The sequence below is a fragment of the Peromyscus leucopus genome, chromosome 8b (genome assembly GCF_004664715.2).
Source record: "Peromyscus leucopus breed LL Stock chromosome 8b, UCI_PerLeu_2.1, whole genome shotgun sequence".
Lineage (NCBI taxonomy): Eukaryota > Metazoa > Chordata > Mammalia > Rodentia > Cricetidae > Peromyscus > Peromyscus leucopus.
In genome coordinates this window covers 42,514,596-42,533,678 of record NC_051086.1, presented here as the reverse complement: position 1 = coordinate 42,533,678, position 19,083 = coordinate 42,514,596, and the positions used below count along the sequence as shown (strand labels likewise).

At 53.8% G+C, this 19,083-nt stretch overlaps 1 protein-coding gene across 1 annotated transcript; it reads left to right on the top strand.

The window, feature by feature from the left end:
- The first annotated feature begins 44 nt into the window (after window positions 1-44).
- On the top strand, window positions 45-18,388 carry Flcn (folliculin). Its single transcript, XM_028856525.2, has 13 exons — window positions 45-134; window positions 1,285-1,391; window positions 4,933-5,202; window positions 5,862-6,008; window positions 7,477-7,698; window positions 8,530-8,690; window positions 10,496-10,587; window positions 12,139-12,332; window positions 14,655-14,768; window positions 15,308-15,431; window positions 15,925-16,056; window positions 16,140-16,245; window positions 17,315-18,388. The coding sequence occupies exons 3-13, from the start codon at window positions 4,954-4,956 to the stop codon at window positions 17,514-17,516; spliced, it is 1,743 nt and encodes a 580-aa protein (XP_028712358.1). The 5' UTR covers window positions 45-134; window positions 1,285-1,391; window positions 4,933-4,953; the 3' UTR covers window positions 17,517-18,388.
- The last annotated feature ends 695 nt before the right edge of the window (window positions 18,389-19,083 follow it).

The window sequence follows — 19,083 nt, the reverse complement described above, 5'->3', positions numbered from 1 at the left end:
TGGGCTCGGTGCAGGGCCTGCAGACCCGGCGAGCACTGGGCGAGGGGCGGCTCGCTAGGGACGGCCTCCCGGCCCCCGACAGTCACGAGTGGGTTCCGGCCCGGCATCCAGGAGACGGCGAGCGCCCGTGTTGGGTTGGTGTTGGGCTATAGGGCTGAATGGAAGGCGGGGATGGTAAACACCGGGGAGAGGGAGGTGACGGGTTCCACCCCCGAGCGGATCATTGCTTTACTTCTGAGCACCGCTGCCGTCCGTTTTCTAGCAGGACGGCCGTCCTAGGACGCCCCTCGGGCGGCTCTGCCTGTCTCGCTCAGCCACCCCAGGGCAGGGCAGGGAGGACACCTCACTTCTCTCCACTCTGGCTGGATAATTCTCCCTCGTGTACTGGAAAGAACGTTTAGCTCGGGGATTAGCCAATGGATCGCAGTCGAGGAGAAGCTGCCCTAGGCTTTAGGGAGCCAGGAGGAGGACCTGCTGAGAGGACGGGCTGGCTTTGCACCTCTTGGGGGCCTGGCCCCACCCATGGTGCCCAGCAGAGAGAAGTCGCAGCACCAGCACCTAAAGGCCAACAGCCAGTGTAGTTAGTGCTGGAGGTACAGGGTTATTACAATTGTCATTGAACAGTGGCGAGGTCATGGCACGTGACACTGTTTGCTAGTGTCAAGTGACTGGGCGCTCCGTGAAGGAAGTCCTGCAGAAGTTGGCGGTTGTCATAGAGTGGGGAGTGGTTCTGAGCTGTAGATACATACATACAGCCCCTCTGGCTGAATTTCTTCCCCATTCTGTTCTAGCTAGGGTGGCAGCTGGGAGAAATGAGTTTCCCGTGGGAGACAGCCACAGCTGCTGCTGACTTCACTGGGGGTCCTTGTAAACCCCCCCCCCGTTTGCCTACGAGGCACTCTTAGTGGCCTGGTGCTGTGAGAAGACAAGAAATAGAGCTGAGGTAAAACCAGGGCACACCAGGGAAGAATGGTGTGGGTGTTTTTTTGCCAGGCTAAGACGGTGTGGGCAAGCAGCATACATGCACAGCCTGCCTCAAAGAACGTCAGTGTGGTGGTGAAGAGACCACTTCAGCTGTGAGTAGTAGCTGGGAAGCAGGGTGGTTAGGCACACTCCCAGAAGCTTGCTCAGGAAAAATGTGGTAGACGTTGGAATTGGAGAGATACGGAAGAACTGGCCTCTTCCTGACCAGGATTCAGGTGCCTCATACAAAACAACCCGAGAAGCTACGAAGACTTTTGCTCTCAGAATTAGGTCTGATTTTTTCTTTCTTTCTTTTCCTAGAAAACATCAAGTCTTTGAATTTGAGTGCAGTTGCCAGCTCATCCGGCAGGATTTGTGCGTGGTCTGGTCTAGGCAGGATGGCGGAATTGTGATCTGTGGAGCGGAAGGTTCGTATTGATGCTCCACACGTGGGTGGTACTTGGCTAAGGGCTGCTTTCGTGTGCATGCTTGGCTGGGAGGAAGCTCATTTCTCTTCCTTGGATGCCCCTGCAAAGATGATACGGCCCCTTCTCCAGCATGCATGCTTCTGTCTTGGGTCCTGACTCCTTCATTTCCCCACCGTCTTTATCCCGTTACATGAACCTTGCTTCATCTTCTCCCTTGCAGTGGACTTTTCTTCTGTTTATGAGACAGTAGCCCAGGCTAGCCCAGGCTGGCCTGGCTCATCCCATGTCGCTGAAGCTGGCTGATTCTCCTGCTGGCACCTTCTAGTGTTATGCATTCCAGATGTGTGCCACCATGACCAGCTGTACTGGATCCTTAAACCATAGTGGTCCATGACCACACTGTAGCAAGCCCTTTGAACCCTCGCTCTGCCTCTAGATTCATAGACTCTGCTTTGACTGTGGTTGTGTCGAAACTTCTTCGGTACTTGCAATTTCTCTGGTTACAGTGGTTATCTCTCTGAGCAAGTGTGGTGCCTTCCATGTGTTGGGAACTGCAGCGGGCACTGAAGGATTGTGGTTAACTAGACAAAGTCTCCGCTGGTGAGGACATAGCATTTGTAAAGGGGAAACACCAGGACATAGGTCCCGAAGCTGAGGACACGTGAGAGAACGGGAGTTGGTAGGGCGGGGCGGGGCGTGTGTGTGTGTGTGTGTGTGTCCGTCCGTGTGTCCGTGTATCCGTCTACATGGCCTAGTGTAAGGACTGGAGTGCTCAGAAAGAATGAGCCAGAGTGAGGCCTGCAGCATATTCGGGACTTGTCCCACACCACAGTGAGACTCTCCACGGGCCAAGGGTCCATCCCCAGTTCCCTGTCTCCTGCTTTACCTCTGTTTTCTACCGGCCGCTGCTAGTCCTGGTCTAACCCGAGAGGGCTGGTGCTGCGGCTCCTGTCAGCTCAGGCAGATGACTGCAGAGACACTATAGGAGCGCCATCTCAAAGGCAGCTAGAGACAACCAAGGGTCTGTCACCAGCCACTTGTGCAGGTGCATGAGCTCCTGTTTGCCAGCTTCCCGGGCATGCCATCTGCCTGGCCATCTGCCTGGCCACATCGCCTCGGTCGTATTCATGCCTGACCTTCCAAGGGATGATACCTAGGGAGGCGTCCTCAAAAGAGACGCAGTGTGGGTTCTGGCCAGTGTCGTCTTGCCTATAATTTAGAGACTCAAATAGCCGCGCATTGCCTTGAGTAGGACTCTTCTGTAGAGCTTTTTTTTGGGGGGGGGGGATGGAAATATCTTGGAACCCACACACTTCAGATGGTGGCTTTGAGCCCTGTGTGAATGCTCTACACCTGCCTGGTGAGGCTGTGGACCTGAGCTTGGCTATGGTTGATTTAAAGCCTGTGACTGTGGTGGATATGATGGGTGTGGAGAATTCAAGGTCACTCTGAGCTGCCATTCCAGACGTTTCGCCAGCCAGCCAGTGTGGTCTAGAGTGTCCATGGGTCAGGTGTGCTGGCTATGGCTGTCCCTGCCTCTGCCGCTGTGGTGGTCTCTGCTGTTAGAACCCCAAGGACGTTCTTTCTGATCTTTAACGCCTTTTCTTGTTTGCTGTAAATCTGAGGACAAATGCCCTGCAGCTGCCCCCATGGCTGCCCGCCCCTCAGCTGCCCCCATGGCTGCCCGCCCCTCAGCTGCCCCCATGGCTGCCCGCCCCTCAGCTGCCCCCATGGCTGCCCGCCCCTCAGCTGCCCCCATGGCTGCCCGCCCCTCAGCTGCTAGCCCGCAGAAGGAGTGAGTTGCCTCCTAGCTGCCACCCCCTTTAGAGGCTCCAGGTTCTGCTCATTTGGGATCATTTTATCAGGTGGAGATGGGGACTTCCCCAACACCACATCCTTTTCAGGTCCACCCCATCCCTTCCAGTGGAGCACCAGTACCCTCGCTCCTCTAGAAATCACATGATTGCCAATGAGTGACCTTCACGTGGCTCTGTGGGTGATCAGGTTTGAGTGTTCGTTTTTGTTTGTTTTAGACAGGGTCTTATTCTGGCGAGCCTAGAACTTGCTTTGTAGACTACACTGGCCTCTGCCTCTGGGCATGCTGGGATTACAGGTGTGCCACCATGCCTGGCTACTACTCGTGTTTAAAGTTGTGATGAAACACATAGGACATGACATTGAACACTGCAGGCGTGTGGAAGTTCAGTGGTGTTGGCCAGCCCTCACCGCCATCCCCTCAGCTCTCTCATCTGTCCACCTCACAGGGGTCAAGTCCAGCTCCCCCAGATCTCTGGAGCGGGCCAACCAGAGCTTGCCCTGTGTCTGTGTGGTTTCATTCTTAGGCTCTGTCCAGGCTACAGCAGGTTGTAGGATAGCCTTTCTCTCAAGGCCGAGTGACACCCCCTTCCCTCCTTATTAACGCACTCTGGCCCAGCAGGATGGCTCAGATGGCCCCTCAGTCACCTTGGCCAGCTCTTTCTCCCGTCCTGACCGTGATCTGTGGACATCACATGGTCCGTGTCTGAGGCCCTGGCTGCCCCACTCAGTTCTCATGAAGGTGAAAAGTCCCTGCAGACTTCACTCCCAGCGTGTGTGACCCCCCCCCCACCCTCACCCCACTTCCCCCCACCCCTGCCCCTCCTCCCTTGTTTCCCCTGTTCCTGCCTTCAGGATCCACAATCTCACTTCCCTCCAGCAGAGTCTGCCTCGCATTTTGGAAACTCTGGTGCTGTTGGCCTTGCCTCCTGTCACAGTCACCTGCCCGTGCCCCATCACTCTCGAGTGGTGAGCGGGCCTGTCACCGGGAACCTGCAGTCTGCTTTTGCACATTAGCTTTGGAAGATGAAGGCCAGAGCTTACTTGTCTTCGTCAGAACTCTGCGTGTCTTGCCATTTCTAAAACCGACCAGGCGCCTGGCTGTGGCCAGATGTTCATGAGATGAGCGTCTGCCCGTCTCCGACCCAGCCCGCCTGCTTGGTCTGCACGCTTTGCTCCCTCCAGCTCCACAGGGACCTGTGTACCCCCCCCCCCCACCCCGCTCTGGTCCTGCTTCCTCTCAGTCCCCTGTGTGTGCTACGGTGCTGTGTTCCAAGTCTCCCCACACAGGAATGAGATGAGATGTGTCTGTCTCCGGAGGTGAGCCCCCCACCCCAAGTGTCCCAGCACTCAGACCTTGCCCCGCAGGTGATGGCGGATGAAGGACCTTCCTTGGCACCGATCTTGTTTCTCACTGTCATTCCCCTGGTGCCTACAGATGTGTTTGCTTCCTGGACCTGTTGCAGTCCAGCGAGTACTTTCTGTGTGGTTATTGATTCATACTTCTCTTCCTCTGTCTGTCTGTCTGTCTGTTCCCCTTGTTTCTCTCCTGCCCTTGGTATAACAACAGTTACAGTAGGCGCTCAGCAGTGCCAGCAGGTGGGGACATCCCTCCGCCAGGCAGAAGCCTGTCAGGACTCCCTTTGTGGCCCCGGTGTGTCAGAGTCCTTGGCATGATTTCCCAGCATGGACGGGGCAGCCCACAAGTAGCGTCTCTGTCCTGCAGGCCCTGGCATCTCCGAGCACCATGAATGCCATCGTCGCTCTGTGCCACTTCTGCGAGCTCCATGGCCCCCGCACCCTCTTCTGCACCGAAGTTCTACACGCTCCCCTGCCCCAGGGTGCTGGAAGCGGGGACAGTCCTGGCCAGGTTGAGCAGGCTGAGGAAGAAGAGGGTGGCATCCAGATGAGCAGCCGGGTCCGTGCCCACAGCCCAGCCGAGGGTGCCAGCACCGAGTCCAGCAGCCCCGGGCCCAAGAAATCGGACATGTGTGAGGCAAGTGTCTTTGGGACCTTTCTGTGGGAGGTGGGAGCATGGGAGACCCCCCAAGGTCCTGAGAGCATTTTTCTCGTCATCCCAGCAGGAGCCCTTTTAACCTATTTAGGATCTGGGTGATCCTCCTTGTGGGTCCCAGTACCTCTTTGTTGGAGTGAAGTGTGGAAACCCCAGCAGCCACTGCTGGCGAGGATCTGGGTTGGCTGGGTTGGGTAGGGGTTCCAGCTGCTGCTATGGTGGACAGGAATCAGGTGACATTGTCATTTGGTTCTTCTGAGAAGCAGTCGTCACGTGAGAAAGTCCTTTGTTGTGGGAAGCTGAGGGCCTGGGACAGGGGAGAGGAACAAATGTGGACGGGCCTCTAGGCCTGGGTAGCAGCGAGAGGGAAGGAAGAGCCTGTCTTAAAGGATGTTCAGGGTCCCGGAGCATCTCCTGAGGAGGGTCTTGCTGCAGTTGGGACCGGGGCAAGATGGCTCAGTGTTTAAAGGTGCTTGCCGCTAAGCACTTGGGAGGCAGAGGCAGGTGGGTCTACAGAGCTAGTTTAGGACAGCTAGGGCTGTTAGACAAAAGAAACCCTGTCTCAAAAAAAAATTACGTTTTCTACGTTTAGCTTTGTTGCCTACTTCCAGCTAATAGATTTCTTGCCCTTCTGTGTGCAGGGCTGCCGATCACTTGCTGTAGGGCACCCGGGCTATATCAGTCATGATAAGGAGACCTCTATTAAGTACGTCAGTCACCAGCACCCCAACCACCCCCAGCTCTTCAGCATTGTCCGCCAGGCCTGTGTCCGGAGCCTGAGCTGTGAGGTAAGGCCAGCGTCGGGCTGTCTGTGGGAAACGCACGTGAATATAGGTTTATCGCTGTTTATCCGGCAAGGGGGCTTGCCTGTCGGTGCAGTGTGAGCATGGCTGCAGCTGTTAGAGCTCGAAGAGCAGTGGACTCGGGCCGTCGAACTGGGTGTTAGCTTTTCAATTTGAACAACAGACGGTTACTTTTTTTTTTTTTTGTCCATTCTTTATGAGTGTGTTTCTAAGATAGAACAGAACAGTTCCTATGCTGTGTGGCTTGTTGAACCAGGTGCTACCTTTATATTGTATCAACCGCCACCCCGCCATGTTGGAACTCTTAGGACCTTCTGAAGAGCGAATCGGGCTGGGGAGGTGGCTCAGCGGTTAAGGGCACTTGCTGCTCTTGCAGAGGACCCGAGTTCATTCCCAGCACACACATGTTGGCTTGCAGCCATCTTGAACTCCAGTCTCAGGGGATCCGGCACCTTCTTCTGACCTCCATGGGTACTGCATGCCTGTGGTGCACAGACATACATGCATACCAGCAAACTCTCATGAACAGAAAATAAAAAGGTTTAAAAACAGCAAAAGGTTTGTTCCTGAACTACTGCTCTGGAGCATGAGGCCTAGCGTTTAGGTGTGACCGTCACACAGACGTGTGCTAGCGAGAGCTTCGCTGCGGTGTATCCACCTCATCTGATCCCTGGAGCCCATGTTGGTCCTTCTCACTCTGGATTTACACCTCTTCCTGTTCCTTGACCTACGCTTAGCAGCAGCCAGATGTCCTGTGCACAGTAGTTACCTGTTCAGCAAATTGGTCAGGAGGAGGAGACCACAGGACTCTGAAAATGGGTGTGCCGGGGCTGGCGATGGCTCAGCGTTTAGGATTGTGTACCGCTGTTACGGAGTATCTGAGTTGTTCCCTCGAATCCCCATTGGGGGCTCACAACCTCCTGTGACTCCAGTTCCAGGGGCTCCAACACCTTTGGCCTCTGCAAGCACCTGTACTCATGTGCACTTAACCTCACCACCACCACCAATACCCACCACCAACATCACCAACATCACCACCACCCACCACCACCACCACCCCCCCCCCCCCCCCCCCCCCCCCCCCCCCCCCCCCCCCCCCCCCCCCCCCCACCACCCACCACCACCACCACCAATACCACCACCACCACCACCACACACCACCACCACCACCACCACCAATACCACCACCACCACCAACACCACCACCACCACCACCACCATGGTTGAAGAGAGTGCTATTGTATTCCACAAGCCCAGCAGTAGTCCATTACATCTGCTGGTTCTCTCAGAAGACCAAGTTGGAACATTTGGGTGCAGCTTAGTGATAGGCCATTGGCCTACTGGGTCAAGGCCCTGAGTAACCTAGCACCATTCAAACCAGAAAAGGGACCCAAGAGACTTTAGTTAAAGTCAGGATAGAACTTTGCCTAAAGTTACTGTCGCTTCCTCCAAGGTGTGCCCTGGTCGCGAAGGCCCTATCTTCTTTGGGGATGAACAGCATGGCTTTGTGTTCAGCCACACCTTCTTCATCAAAGACAGCCTGGCCAGAGGCTTCCAGCGCTGGTACAGCATCATCGCCATCATGATGGATCGAATCTACCTCATCAACTCCTGGCCCTTCCTCCTGGGGAAGATCCGCGGGATCATCAATGAGCTCCAGGGCAAGGCCCTCAAGGTGATGGCCTCATTGAAGCCGGGTCACTGGCGCTGTTAGCCTGGATGTTGAGTGCCCAGGAAGCAGTGATCCTCTTGGCTCTGCCTCTGTCAACAGGGCCCAAGTTGTAGTCTCGGCCTCAGCGTCATGACACAGGATGGCGTCCCTTCTAACCAGCCCGTAGCTCTCCTGATTTTACCTTACCCCGCCCCTCTGGCGCTCCCTCAGCCGGCTGTCTTAACTGCTCTTCAGCCTCTGGCTTCCTGCCTGCTCTCTTTGCTTCCTGTACTCTTCAGAACTACCTGCTAGTCTTGTCTAGGGCCCTACCCAGGGCACCCCCTCCAGCTGCAAAAGAGCATGCAGGTAGGCATGGGCACGCTTTGATCCCAGACCCTTAGATCCAGTGGCCCATTTCTTGTCCATGCTCTGTCCACAGGCAGTAGAGGAACAGGCCGTTCATCATCCTCCGTCTTCATAGATGGAGCAGCTGTACTGTGTTAGAATGTGGCTCAGGGCATAGGAGGCAGGTGACAGTAGATGGTCACGTGCCCATCACCTACAGTGGTCTGTAGAATGAACCTGCCGGGAGAGGCCAAGAGTACTTGGAGAGTGATTCATACCCAGCGGGAGCCCACGGGGCCAAGCAGCAGAGGGGAGGGGAGGGGAGGAACGTCACCGAAAGCCCTTGGTCAGCAGAACCATTCTGAGGCACAGTCAGATGGCTGCCATGTACTGTGTTCTGAGTCAAGAGGACAGAATGAGAGACTCTGGGAAAACTGGGTGGCTGTAACTAAAAGCTTAGGTCCTAGCCATCACTGAAGAGGCACACTCTTCTCCGCCCTTGGTGTTCAGGTGTTTGAGGCAGAGCAGTTTGGATGTCCACAGCGTGCCCAGAGGATGAACACAGCCTTCACACCCTTCCTGCACCAGAGGAACGGCAACGCAGCCCGCTCCCTGACCTCCTTGACCAGTGACGACAACTTGTGGGCGTGTCTGCACACTTCCTTTGCCTGGTAATGAATCTTGGTCGGGCCTCTGAGCCTTCGAGAGTCTCCCTGCTGTGTGGGGCTGGCTGGCAGGCACCGTGAGTCGGCTCTCACTCTGAGGCCCCTTCTCTTGTCTGTCTCCCTGCTGGATGGAAACACTCGTAGGTAGAACTCACTCTGCATTGGCACAGAGAACATTTCTGTACGAAGACCACCGAGTCATCTCTCTAAGGATGGCAGCCGTTTTCTGGCCCAGGCCTCTTCTGAGCTAGTGGCTGGCGCTTCGGGCTCAGGTCTGGGAGTTTTTGCTGGTGGGGAGCAGTCAGCTGGTGTGTGGAGCGAAGGTCTAGCGTACAGTGTGCTGTGAACAGGGAGCTCCTGTTTCCCAAACGGAGTAGTCTAGAGAAAGGGAGTGTGACCTGCAGAGCCTCAGGCCCTGAGCCTAGCAGGATGTGCCGCCCCTTCTAGCATTTGCTGTTCCATTTGTACCACGCTCGTCAGTTGATGGGCATCTAGGCTGGTCTGTTCCTTAGCCATGTGTGGGAGCCCATGAGGTCTGAGCTTGCTTTACACAGCAGGGCTGCATAAGGGGATGGATTAACCACGTATGTGGTTACCCGGTGTTTGGAAGGGTCTGCACTTGGCTGTGCTAGGGGAGGAGGTCTTTTGCTCCACCCCTGGGCATTCCTTTAAAATGCCCTTTAGAAGAGACCGAAGGGGCCGGTGGATAAGGATCCAGGCCCTCCCGAGGCTTCCTGTGTTTCTGTCTGTCTCTCTCCCCTCTGTCCTTCTATCTAAATCTCTTATCCCTCACTCCTCAAGAGTACCCTGGAGGAAAAGTGGGGGTGAGTCCCCCCACAGCTATGGTGAATAATGCAGCATAAACAGGGCTATTTAAGGATCTCTGGGGTGGTGGCTTATAGTCCTTCAGGTAATGCCCAGGAGTGGTATGATGGGGATGGGTTTGGGGGAACCTCCCACTGACTCCCCAGGTGACTGCACCAGTTAACACACCCACCAACAGGGCATAAGGTTCCTGTTTCTTCCATGCTCACCAGCATGAAGGTTTTCTTTTTTGTTTTTAGAGTTATTTTATGTGTAGGAGTGTTTTGTCTCCATGTATGTATGTGTACTACATGTGTGCCTGATGTCTGTGGAAGTTAGAAAAAAAGAAAGAAACCAAAAAGGAGTTGGATCCTGGGGAACCGCAGTTAGGAACGGTGTGAGCCCCCACAAGGGTGCGGGAACTGAACGGGTCCTCTGTGAGAGCAGCAGAGACTGTTAGCTGCTGCGCCGTCTCTTGAGCCCTGGTCCCTGGACTTCTTGGGGACAACCATGCTGACTGGTATGAAATGGAATCTGAAGGCAGTTTTAATTTGTGCTCCCCTGAGAGCGAAGGATGTTGAGTATGTCTTCACGTACTTACTGGCCATTTGTAATTCCTTCCTTTGAGAATTGTCTAGAATGTTTTGGTTGCGTCTTTCCATCTATAATGTATCCATAAGGATATTACTTCACTCAGTAGAACTAAAGAGCTCTCTGGTGTGCTACCAATGTTCCTTTTGTCTCAAAGGTGACTTCTGAATTGGGATTAAAACCAACAATTCCTCCAAACCTCCCCCAGCCCATTTTTCTCGTCCCCTTTAATGGAGGACCAGACTCATGTCTAGGAGACTGATTCCTCGGTGGTGGTAGTGGTGGTGGTGGTCCTCCAATGTGCTTGTGTAGGCCATTTTCTGTGACCTGGAGTTGAACCAAGGGCTTGGTAAGCCTCAGATTCAGTTTTCCCGTTGGCAGGGATACCTCATGACTGGTATTGTCTCCATCTCCAGGCTCCTGAAGGCGTGTGGTAGCCGACTGACAGAAAAGCTGTTGGAGGGTGCACCCACAGAAGACACCCTGGTCCAGATGGAGAAGCTTGCTGGTAAGACTTTATCTCTGCTGGGCCATCTCTGGTGGCAGCAGGGCCCCTGGCTTTGTGGCTGCCACAGTGAGTGGAGCTGGTACAAGGGAGTTTAGATATGAACAAGCCTGAAGGGCCTTTGTGACAGCCAGTTCCATGCTCTTGGTGATTTTGTTATGATTCTGTCTCATCTTCTGGGATGGTTGCTTTGGTGACCCATTCCCAAGTGGGTTCGGGATCCCTGGAGCTCCCTGCAGGACTTTCAGGTAGCTCAGTAGGTTGGAGAGTTCCCTGCAGGTAGCTCCACTGCCAGAGATTCCTCTAGATAGCTCAGCTGGTCTCCTCCCCAGCAATTGTTTTTTTGCTTCTATAACCTTGGAGAGAGAAGCCTTGTGAATCCTTGTTAGTTTCAGGAACTTCCTGAGACTTGTATCTCATGAGCCTTTCTTCTCCTTCTTAGAATGTTTCAATTCAGAAGAAATCACTGGACAGTATCATCCCTACATCCATGCTTAGAATCTCTACCCCTTGGGTTTAGAGTCCTATGTGACTGACTTCCTAGGGTGGTCCCAATGCATGAGTGCAGGCCTCAATTGTGGCTCAACTTCCGTAGAGATAATTTGAGTTCTGGAGTTCATAGTCCTGTCCCATCCCCCTTCCTCCTCCCCTCTGCCCCCTGACGGCTGAGAGGTAGAATAGCAGTGGTCACTTATGGTATATGGTATACATTTTGTTCCTGCTGACGCTACCACTCCTCCATTGTAAGTAGTTGGAGCTCTTTCCAGGTTGTGACTAGTTGAGTGCTCACTCTGCACATGCTTGTGCTCTGACAGGTCCTCAGGAGCAAGGTCTCAAGAGCCAGACACACTCAGAAAAGATAGAGCTTGGAGTTGCTTTCCCATCCCTATGGTTCAGTCAGCACTCGAACCGTTTCAGTGTAGTATGGACTCACAAATAGAAAGGTTCTGCCGGCTGTTAGAGTCATGTCTTGGTGGGATGTGTTTCCTGGGAAAAGAGTGAGATGTGCCGGCAGACAGGGATCTTAGCCACATTTAAACTGAATTGGGTCATGAAGGATATGAGTATGGACTCAGGCTTGCCTTCAAGTCTGACGGAACTGACTTCAAACTCTGGCTCTGTGCTCATGGGCACCCAGCTCTCTGGGTCTCATTGTGACATGCAGCAGAGCTGCTACTGTGAAGGTCCGCCATGAGGACTAACGGAAGTAAAATGTTTGTCTTGTCTGGCTTGGGGGAGATGGGGTGGGGTGGGGGGTGGGGCACAAGGACTGGCCCCTGGCAGAGCAGTACTGGCAAACACAGGTGGTCTGCACTGTGTGGTCAAGCCTCCCAGCAGTGGAGAACAGGAAAAACTTCTAAGATGTCCCTTCTGCCCAAGCCGTTCCCCGTCCGCCCCAGATGCCCAGTCAATAGCACATAGTTGTCCAGTCTCTGGATACAACAGGAATTGGTGGTGTAGCCGTAGGTGCCCTGAGGCAGAAATGACCACAGAACCAGGCTGTAGCATCTGAGGGGAAGCACTCCATACCTGTCCTGTTTGTCTGTCCTGTAGACTTAGAGGAAGAATCAGAAAGCTGGGACAATTCTGAGGCTGAAGAGGAGGAGAAGGCTGCTGTTAGGCCCGAGGGGGCCGAAGGGCGTGAGCTGCCCCCCTGCCCGGCGGCGGAGTCATCCTTCCTCTCAGCCTGTGGGAGCTGGCAGCCCCCAAAGCTTTCTGTCTTCAAGTCCCTCCGACACATGAGACAGGTAAGCAGGGGTGTGGTCCTAACTGAAGAGCTCAGGCCACTCTGCACTCTGCCTGGCCTCTGGTCGGAGCGGCTTCCACATCCACGGGCGGGTGACACTCGGAACTTCTCAGGGTGGGTGACTGAGGGCACAGTGGATGTCAGGTGTCTTAACTCCAGGACAGAATGGGCATCTGGTGTGTGTGTACATGTTCCTGTATGCACATATGTGTAGAGGCCAGAGTGGCATTCTTCTGGGCGCCGTTTGATAGGTATTTTTGGACCCTCAGTAGTGGGTTTCTTCACCGATGGAATAAGCCAGATCAAGCCGAATTAAAAAAGACCTGGTTTAATCTGAGCAAAGCACTCTGGGGTGACTCTCCAGCGCCCCCAGAAGTGAGGAGGGGATCACATGGCAGGTCTAGGGAGCAGACCTTAAATACCCTGTAGACATAATCTTGAGCTTTGGGGGAGGAGCCTGGACTTTGGCAGTCTGGGGGGGCGGGGTTTGGAGGGGTGGAGTTGGGGCTGAGGCGGAGCTTCCTCCTGAACACTGCTGACATTGTATTCTGAGACAGTGTCCCTAACAGGCCTGAGACTGGTCAGATACACTAGTTGGCTGGGTTGTGCGCCCCGGGGATCTGCCACCTGTGCCTTCCCAGCTCTAGGATGACAAGCGTGTGCCTTTTTCATCTGAGTTCTGGGGTGCAAACTCAAGTCCTCATAGCTTGCGCTGAAGCTGAGCTGTCTCCAGCCCAGCGTGTTGTCTGAGGGTTCCGGTGCTCCGGTAACCTTGCCAGTCTAGACCCCTGGAGGTGTTGGGAAGCACCGTTACTGTCTGTATGCAGGCTGGACTTTAATGGTCTTTCCTGGAATAACCGGCATAACCGCCTGCGGTCTTGGTTGTTACAGTGTATCTAGACAGTGGAGTGTTACTTAGCTTGAAAAAGCAAGCAGGCAAAGCGAAGTGGGATGTACATACACACACCAGAGACGAAATCGTCTGATGAGATTAATGTGGTTTATTGGGAGGGCTGCTCCAGGTGAAGGCAAATTATCCCCTTTTCACGATATTTTTACCTTTTTGAGACAGAGTCTCATGTATCCTAGGTTGGCTTTGAACTCACTATAGCTGAGGATGGGCTTGCATTTCTGGGTGTGTTTACCAAGTGCTAGGATTATAGGCATGTGCAACCGTGCCAGCTTTACTTTTTGTACTGTATTTCTCTCTATTTTTAATTTAAAGTATTTAAGTTTTATTTACTGTTATTGTGTGTAGGGGTACAACATGCCGTGGTGTACATGTGGAGGTCAGAGGCCAACCTTGTAGTCAAGTTTCTCCTTCCTACTCTGTGTGGGTGCTGTCTGGACCTGAATCTCAGGTGCCAGGCTGACATGGCAAGCGCCTGTCTCTAACCACTGAACCATCTTTCACCTTCTTTATTTTTATTTTTCAATGAGCTTTAATTTTACCAGCCAAGAATTATTTCCATTTTGGAGAGGGGAGAGGCTAGTGAGATGACCCACTGGGTAAAGGCCCCCACCGACAGCCATAAAGTCCTGAGTTCGATCCCCAGGCAGAGGGACTGAGCCCTGGAGTTTCTGTTTGGGGACATGTGTTCTCCTGTGCCGAGCTGGGCTGGCTTCGCTGACTCTTTACAAGATTATGATAGCCGGGATTGTGATTTCTGTTGCAGGCACGAGTGTTGGCAACATTTCATAAAGTACGGTCTTATAGCCTCTGTTTTTGTTTGTCTTGTTTTGTTCCGAGGTCATGCTTGGCCTCAGGAAACCACAGGCTACCTCCTGTCAGTGCTGAGGAGTTTCGGAGAGGCAGGGAGGAGAGAGGCTGTTTTTGGGTTAAAGAGTAAAGATAGCACAAACAGAAGCAGACCTGATGCGGTGATGGCATCTGAAGAACTAACTGTGGAGAAGGCTGTCATCGGGCAGCTGGCCCTGGCGAGTGCCAGGACGTGGGCGCATCCTGGGGATGGAGGCCCTCAGTCTTCTGATGTAGGCGTGATGAGGCAGATGTCACCTCCAAAGACTCCAGTGTGACCGCGTGTCTGGAGCGGGAGACAGCTGCAAAACGTCAACACCGTTTGCTTCGTAGTTTTCAAAGCGGAATTGGGAGAGGGACGTTAAGAATGTAATACCTTTGGAATCTGGGGACTTCTCCTGTCCCCTGTCAGCCTTGGACAGGTCACCAGTATCCCTAGGAAGAGAAGTAGCTTTCCCTTTGCTGACCGTGACCTTCTTTACAGTGAAGAGATTCTAGTCTCTGAGCATATGGGGCCAGATTGGCTCCTATAAAATGCACGAAGAGCTGTGTGCTGTATTTCAGGTCTTGGGGGCCTCCTCTTTTCGTATGTTGGCCTGGCATGTCCTCATGGGAAATCAGGTGATCTGGAAAAGCAGAGATGTGCACCTCGTCCATTCCGCATTTGAAGTCCTCCGGGTGAGAAACTTTCCCTGCGTGCTGGTGTTTGACGGGTGTGTGTGTGGTGTGTGTGTGTGTGTGTGTGTGTGTGTGTGTGTGTGTGTGTGTGTGTAATATTAGGGGTACCAGTGCAGAGCCTCAGAAATCGGTTTCCTTTGCCTGGCGACGATGGCGGCATTGGCACTCCTGTGGCAGGGACCTGTGTTGTCACAATGGACAGCTACCGTTTTCTCCTTCCTCAGTCTGAAGTTCTTCAGAGACGTTGGTGGGCAGGGACTGGCACTTGCCGATGCTGCACGGCTGTTCTCAGGTTGGGGTGGTGGGGTAGGAGCAGCTCACAGCAGGGCTGCCGGCTGCCAAAACCCGCCAGTGCCCCTCTGTGCAGTGAGCCTCCGAGCAGGCGAGGATACCGGCAGAGGCCGCACATGTCAGCATCGGGGCCTCGTGGCGGGAGACCACGTGTGGGCTGAGAGACCAGGGACACACAGGAGGGAGGCTGTGGACCAGATCCAGAGGGCGCTCCTGGGGTGGGTTCTGAGCCAGCCTGTCCTCCGCAGACCATGCTGCCTGTCGGCTGTGTCCGAATCATCCCTTACAGCAGCCAGTACGAGGAGGCCTATCGCTGCAACTTCCTGGGGCTCAGCCCTCCCGTGCCTATCCCCGCTCATGTGCTGGCCTCGGGTGAGTACCCTTAGAGACACTACTGCCTGATGCTCTCAAAGGCAACCTGGCTCCAAGTCCCAGATTGACGGCAAGGCCGTATTCTGCAGCCCCAGCGAGGACTGGGGTTGGGTGTCGTGAGCCCCTGGAGCAGTGCCTTCTGATGGCATTAGGACTGGTCTGTGCAGAGGCGTTTGGCTGTGAAATTCCGATGCCCCTAGCTGTGGCCACTGAACCTCAAGGCAGTTTCCATCTACAGGGTAGCCTCATAGTGGAGCCATTCACAGAGGGCTTCTTAGAATGACTTTGTTTGCGATGTATGATCATTGTAATTTAAGAGTTACTTCTAGTTCAGCTGAGGCAAAAACTAACCCTTAGTGCATAAACTGCAGAAGGTCTTCAGCACCAAGGCTTCGCTCACGGGAGGCCCGTCCCTGACAGTGTATGCCTGGGGGTGCTTGCGGTGGGGGTCGGGGGACCACGTCACAAGATAGCGTGCTTTCTGCTGCTACAGAGTTTGCCGTAGTTGTGGAGGTCCACACGGCCACACGCTCAAACCTCCACCCAGCTGGATGCGAGGACGACCCGTCCCTCAGCAAGTACGAGTTTGTGGTGACCAGTGGGAGCCCTGTGGCCGCAGACAGAGGTGGGTGCTGCTGCTGCTGTCACCGTTTGTCGGGGCATAAGGGGGCACCAAGGCCTCCCTTCACGCAGTGTTTGTACCCCCAGTTGGGCCCACCATCCTGAATAAGATTGAAGCAGCCCTGACCAACCAGAACCTGTCTGTGGACGTGGTGGACCAGTGCCTCATCTGTCTCAAGGAAGAGTGGATGAAGTAAGCCCGAGCCTTGCCATGACGGCTTCCCCAGCTTTGTGGGGGAGGGGGAGCTCTCCATGGCGGTGGGCGGGCTCGTGTGGAAAAGCAGTCAGGGGTTTGTTAAAAAGAGGCCGGGCAGTGGCCCTCAGGAGTCTGTAGGAGTGGGGTTCAGACACCAGCCCGGCTGCTTAGGAGCTTGGTGACCTTGGGACGTGATGCAGTGTCTCCCGCCTTGGACCCTGTGTCCTGGGAGGTGGTTGGTGGCAGCTGTTGAGATTTGATGCTGGCCATGTAAGAGAGGTTCAGAACAACCAAAGCGCTGTTTCTTTATTCCTTAACTCACCTTTGGTTTTGGAGGGGTGGGGGATGCGAGGCATCAGACCTCGGCACACTTGCAGCAGGGTGCAGCCCGGCAGCCGTTTCTACTGCCTTATAAGGGAAAGTTACTTGTTTCCTTGTGCCTTGAGCCTTAGTTTATCAAATCAGCTGAACGAGCTGAACAATTTTCCTGGTTTCAAATAATGCAGTGAAGCTCATGAGCAGTTACTTTTCATAAATTTATCTCCTTTTTTTTTAAAGATTTATTTTATGCAATGGGTATTTTGCATGCACGCATCACATGCATCCCTGGTGCCATGAACCTCCTGGAACTGGAGTTACAGACAGTTGTGATGGAGATAAAGACGTGTGGGTGCTGGGAATTGAACCCCGGCTCTCTAGAGGAACAGCCGGCGCTCTTAACGGCTGAGCCATCTCTCCAGCCCCGCCTCTCTTCTTTTTTGAGAGGATTGTTTTTTTCCTGTCTTATCCCAGCTGGCTTTGACCTCCCTGGGTTCAAGGAATCCTCCTGTTTCAGCCTCCTGAGTAGCTGAGACTGCGATACCCCTTTCTCTTTGTGCCATGGTGGTGGCCTGGCCTTCCTCAGGGCGAGGCCCTAAGCATGGCATTCTGTAGCCCTGGGCCCTTGCTCTGCGTGGAGGAACTCCAGCGGGGCCTGCAGAGCCCTCCCTGCTCTGGAAGTTGGGCCCATGAGGAAAGCTTGGTACTTGGGCCATGGGTCTAAGTGCTTGTTTTCTGTTTCCTGTAGCAAAGTGAAAGTCCTCTTTAAATTCACCAAGGTGGACAGTCGCCCCAAGGAGGACACGCAGAAGCTCCTGAGCGTCCTCGGCGCCTCAGAGGAAGACAACGTCAAGCTGCTCAAGTTCTGGATGACCGGCCTGAGCAAAACCTACAAGTCACACCTCATGTCCACAGTCCGCAGCCCCACTGCCTCTGAGTCACGGAACTGACTCTGAGAACACCCGGGAGGAGGCGCTCGTCCCAGATCTGTGGGAGAGACTGCGCTCGGTGAAGCCCTGTTTGAGGAGTGAAGACTTCTGGGCTAGGCTCTGTCCTCTCCGTGAGGCTCTGTGTTATCCCATAGCTACCGAAATGTAGGGGAGACAGAGACGGTGGTCCCTCTGCATCACACTGCCCCGTCAGGGATTGTCAAGACGTGCTTTGTGCCTCTTGAGGACAGAGACTCAGAACTGACTGGGGTGGATCATGTCAGCCTGACTCGGAGGTCTTCCTGATGCATGCGTCCACTCGGGGTTAGGAGCAGGCCTTCCCACTGTGGAGGCCAGCAAGCATCCTGCATCGTTTGTGTTTGCTGGGTTGTGGAATTCTCGGGTCATGTGCCCACCATGGCATCTGGTCAGCTTGCCAGCTTGTGGATACATCGAAACCATGGCTGTTCTTTTTGTTTTTTTGTTTTAATTTTGTTATTTTTGAGTCAGGGTCTTATTCTGTATCCCAGCCTGGTTTAGAACTCACAGTGTGGCCTGTGCTGGTTTTACACTTGTAGCAATCCTCCTGTTTCAGCTTCCCAAGTGCTGGGATTACAGAACTGAGCCACCAGGACTTCACATTGCTCTCTTTACTGCTGCTGCTGCAGCTGCAGCATTAACCAGTGATTGCAGAATATGGTGGTCTTAAGACAGATGGTCTCCCACCAATGCAGTTTTAATAAGGATGCCGCTTGGAAGAGTGTTCCCCAGTTTGTTTTTATAGTATTTTTGGTGTTTATGTATATTTAACATGAAGACTAAGCTTATGTGTCTTGGTCTCTGTATCACTGAAACATAATAAATCTGTATTTTTTTAAACTGCTGACTACCAATGAGATGCAACTGTGTGTGTCAGCGCGGCTGAGGAAGACATCATAGGGCATGGCTACAAGACTCAGATGGACTCACACACTGAACAACAGAATCTTTCATGGCTTGTGCTGTGTGTGTGGTCCATTGTTGACTGGGCTGAACATGACGATTCAATCTTGTAATCCCAACACTTGGGCAGTTGAGGCTGGAGGATTGCTGCAAGTCTGAGGCCGGCGGAGGCCACACAGTAAGTTCTAAACCAGGCTAGGCCACAGAATAAGACCTATGTGTCTAACATTGCCCTACTTCAGAAAACGGCTCCGCCCCGGGAAGGTTGTGGCAGAGGCTCTGTGAGAGAGTGGAGTCGCAGAAGAGGGAGGCACCCTAGCCTGCTTACGACGCTGGCCCGGGAGTCCCAGATGGATGGAGGAAGGTGATATCTGTTGTCTTTGGATATGAGCTCTTGCCTTTCTGGCACGTAACATTCCCTGAAGCTCTGTCCCACATTCAAACAAAGCTGTTTTGTTTGGTTTTGTTTTTGTAGACAGGGTTTCTCCATGAAACAGCTTTGGCTGTCCTGAAACTCGCTCTGTATACCAGGCTGGCCTCGAACTTACAGAGATCCGCCTGCCTTTGCCTCCCAAGTGCTGGGATTAAAGGCATGCTCCACCACCACCACCACCAGGCTCAAAGCTTTTTCCGGTTGTCTGCTGGT

Bases quoted from the DNA above. Each gene is read 5' to 3' on its own strand.
- Flcn (XM_028856525.2), top strand. From the start codon at position 4,954: ATGAATGCCATCGTCGCTCTGTGCCACTTCTGCGAGCTCCATGGCCCC. The intron at 7,699-8,529 runs GTGATGGCCTCA...CTTGGTGTTCAG, and splicing joins TCCAGGGCAAGGCCCTCAAG to GTGTTTGAGGCAGAGCAGTT. The intron at 14,769-15,307 runs GTGAGAAACTTT...TGTCCTCCGCAG, and splicing joins CCGCATTTGAAGTCCTCCGG to ACCATGCTGCCTGTCGGCTG.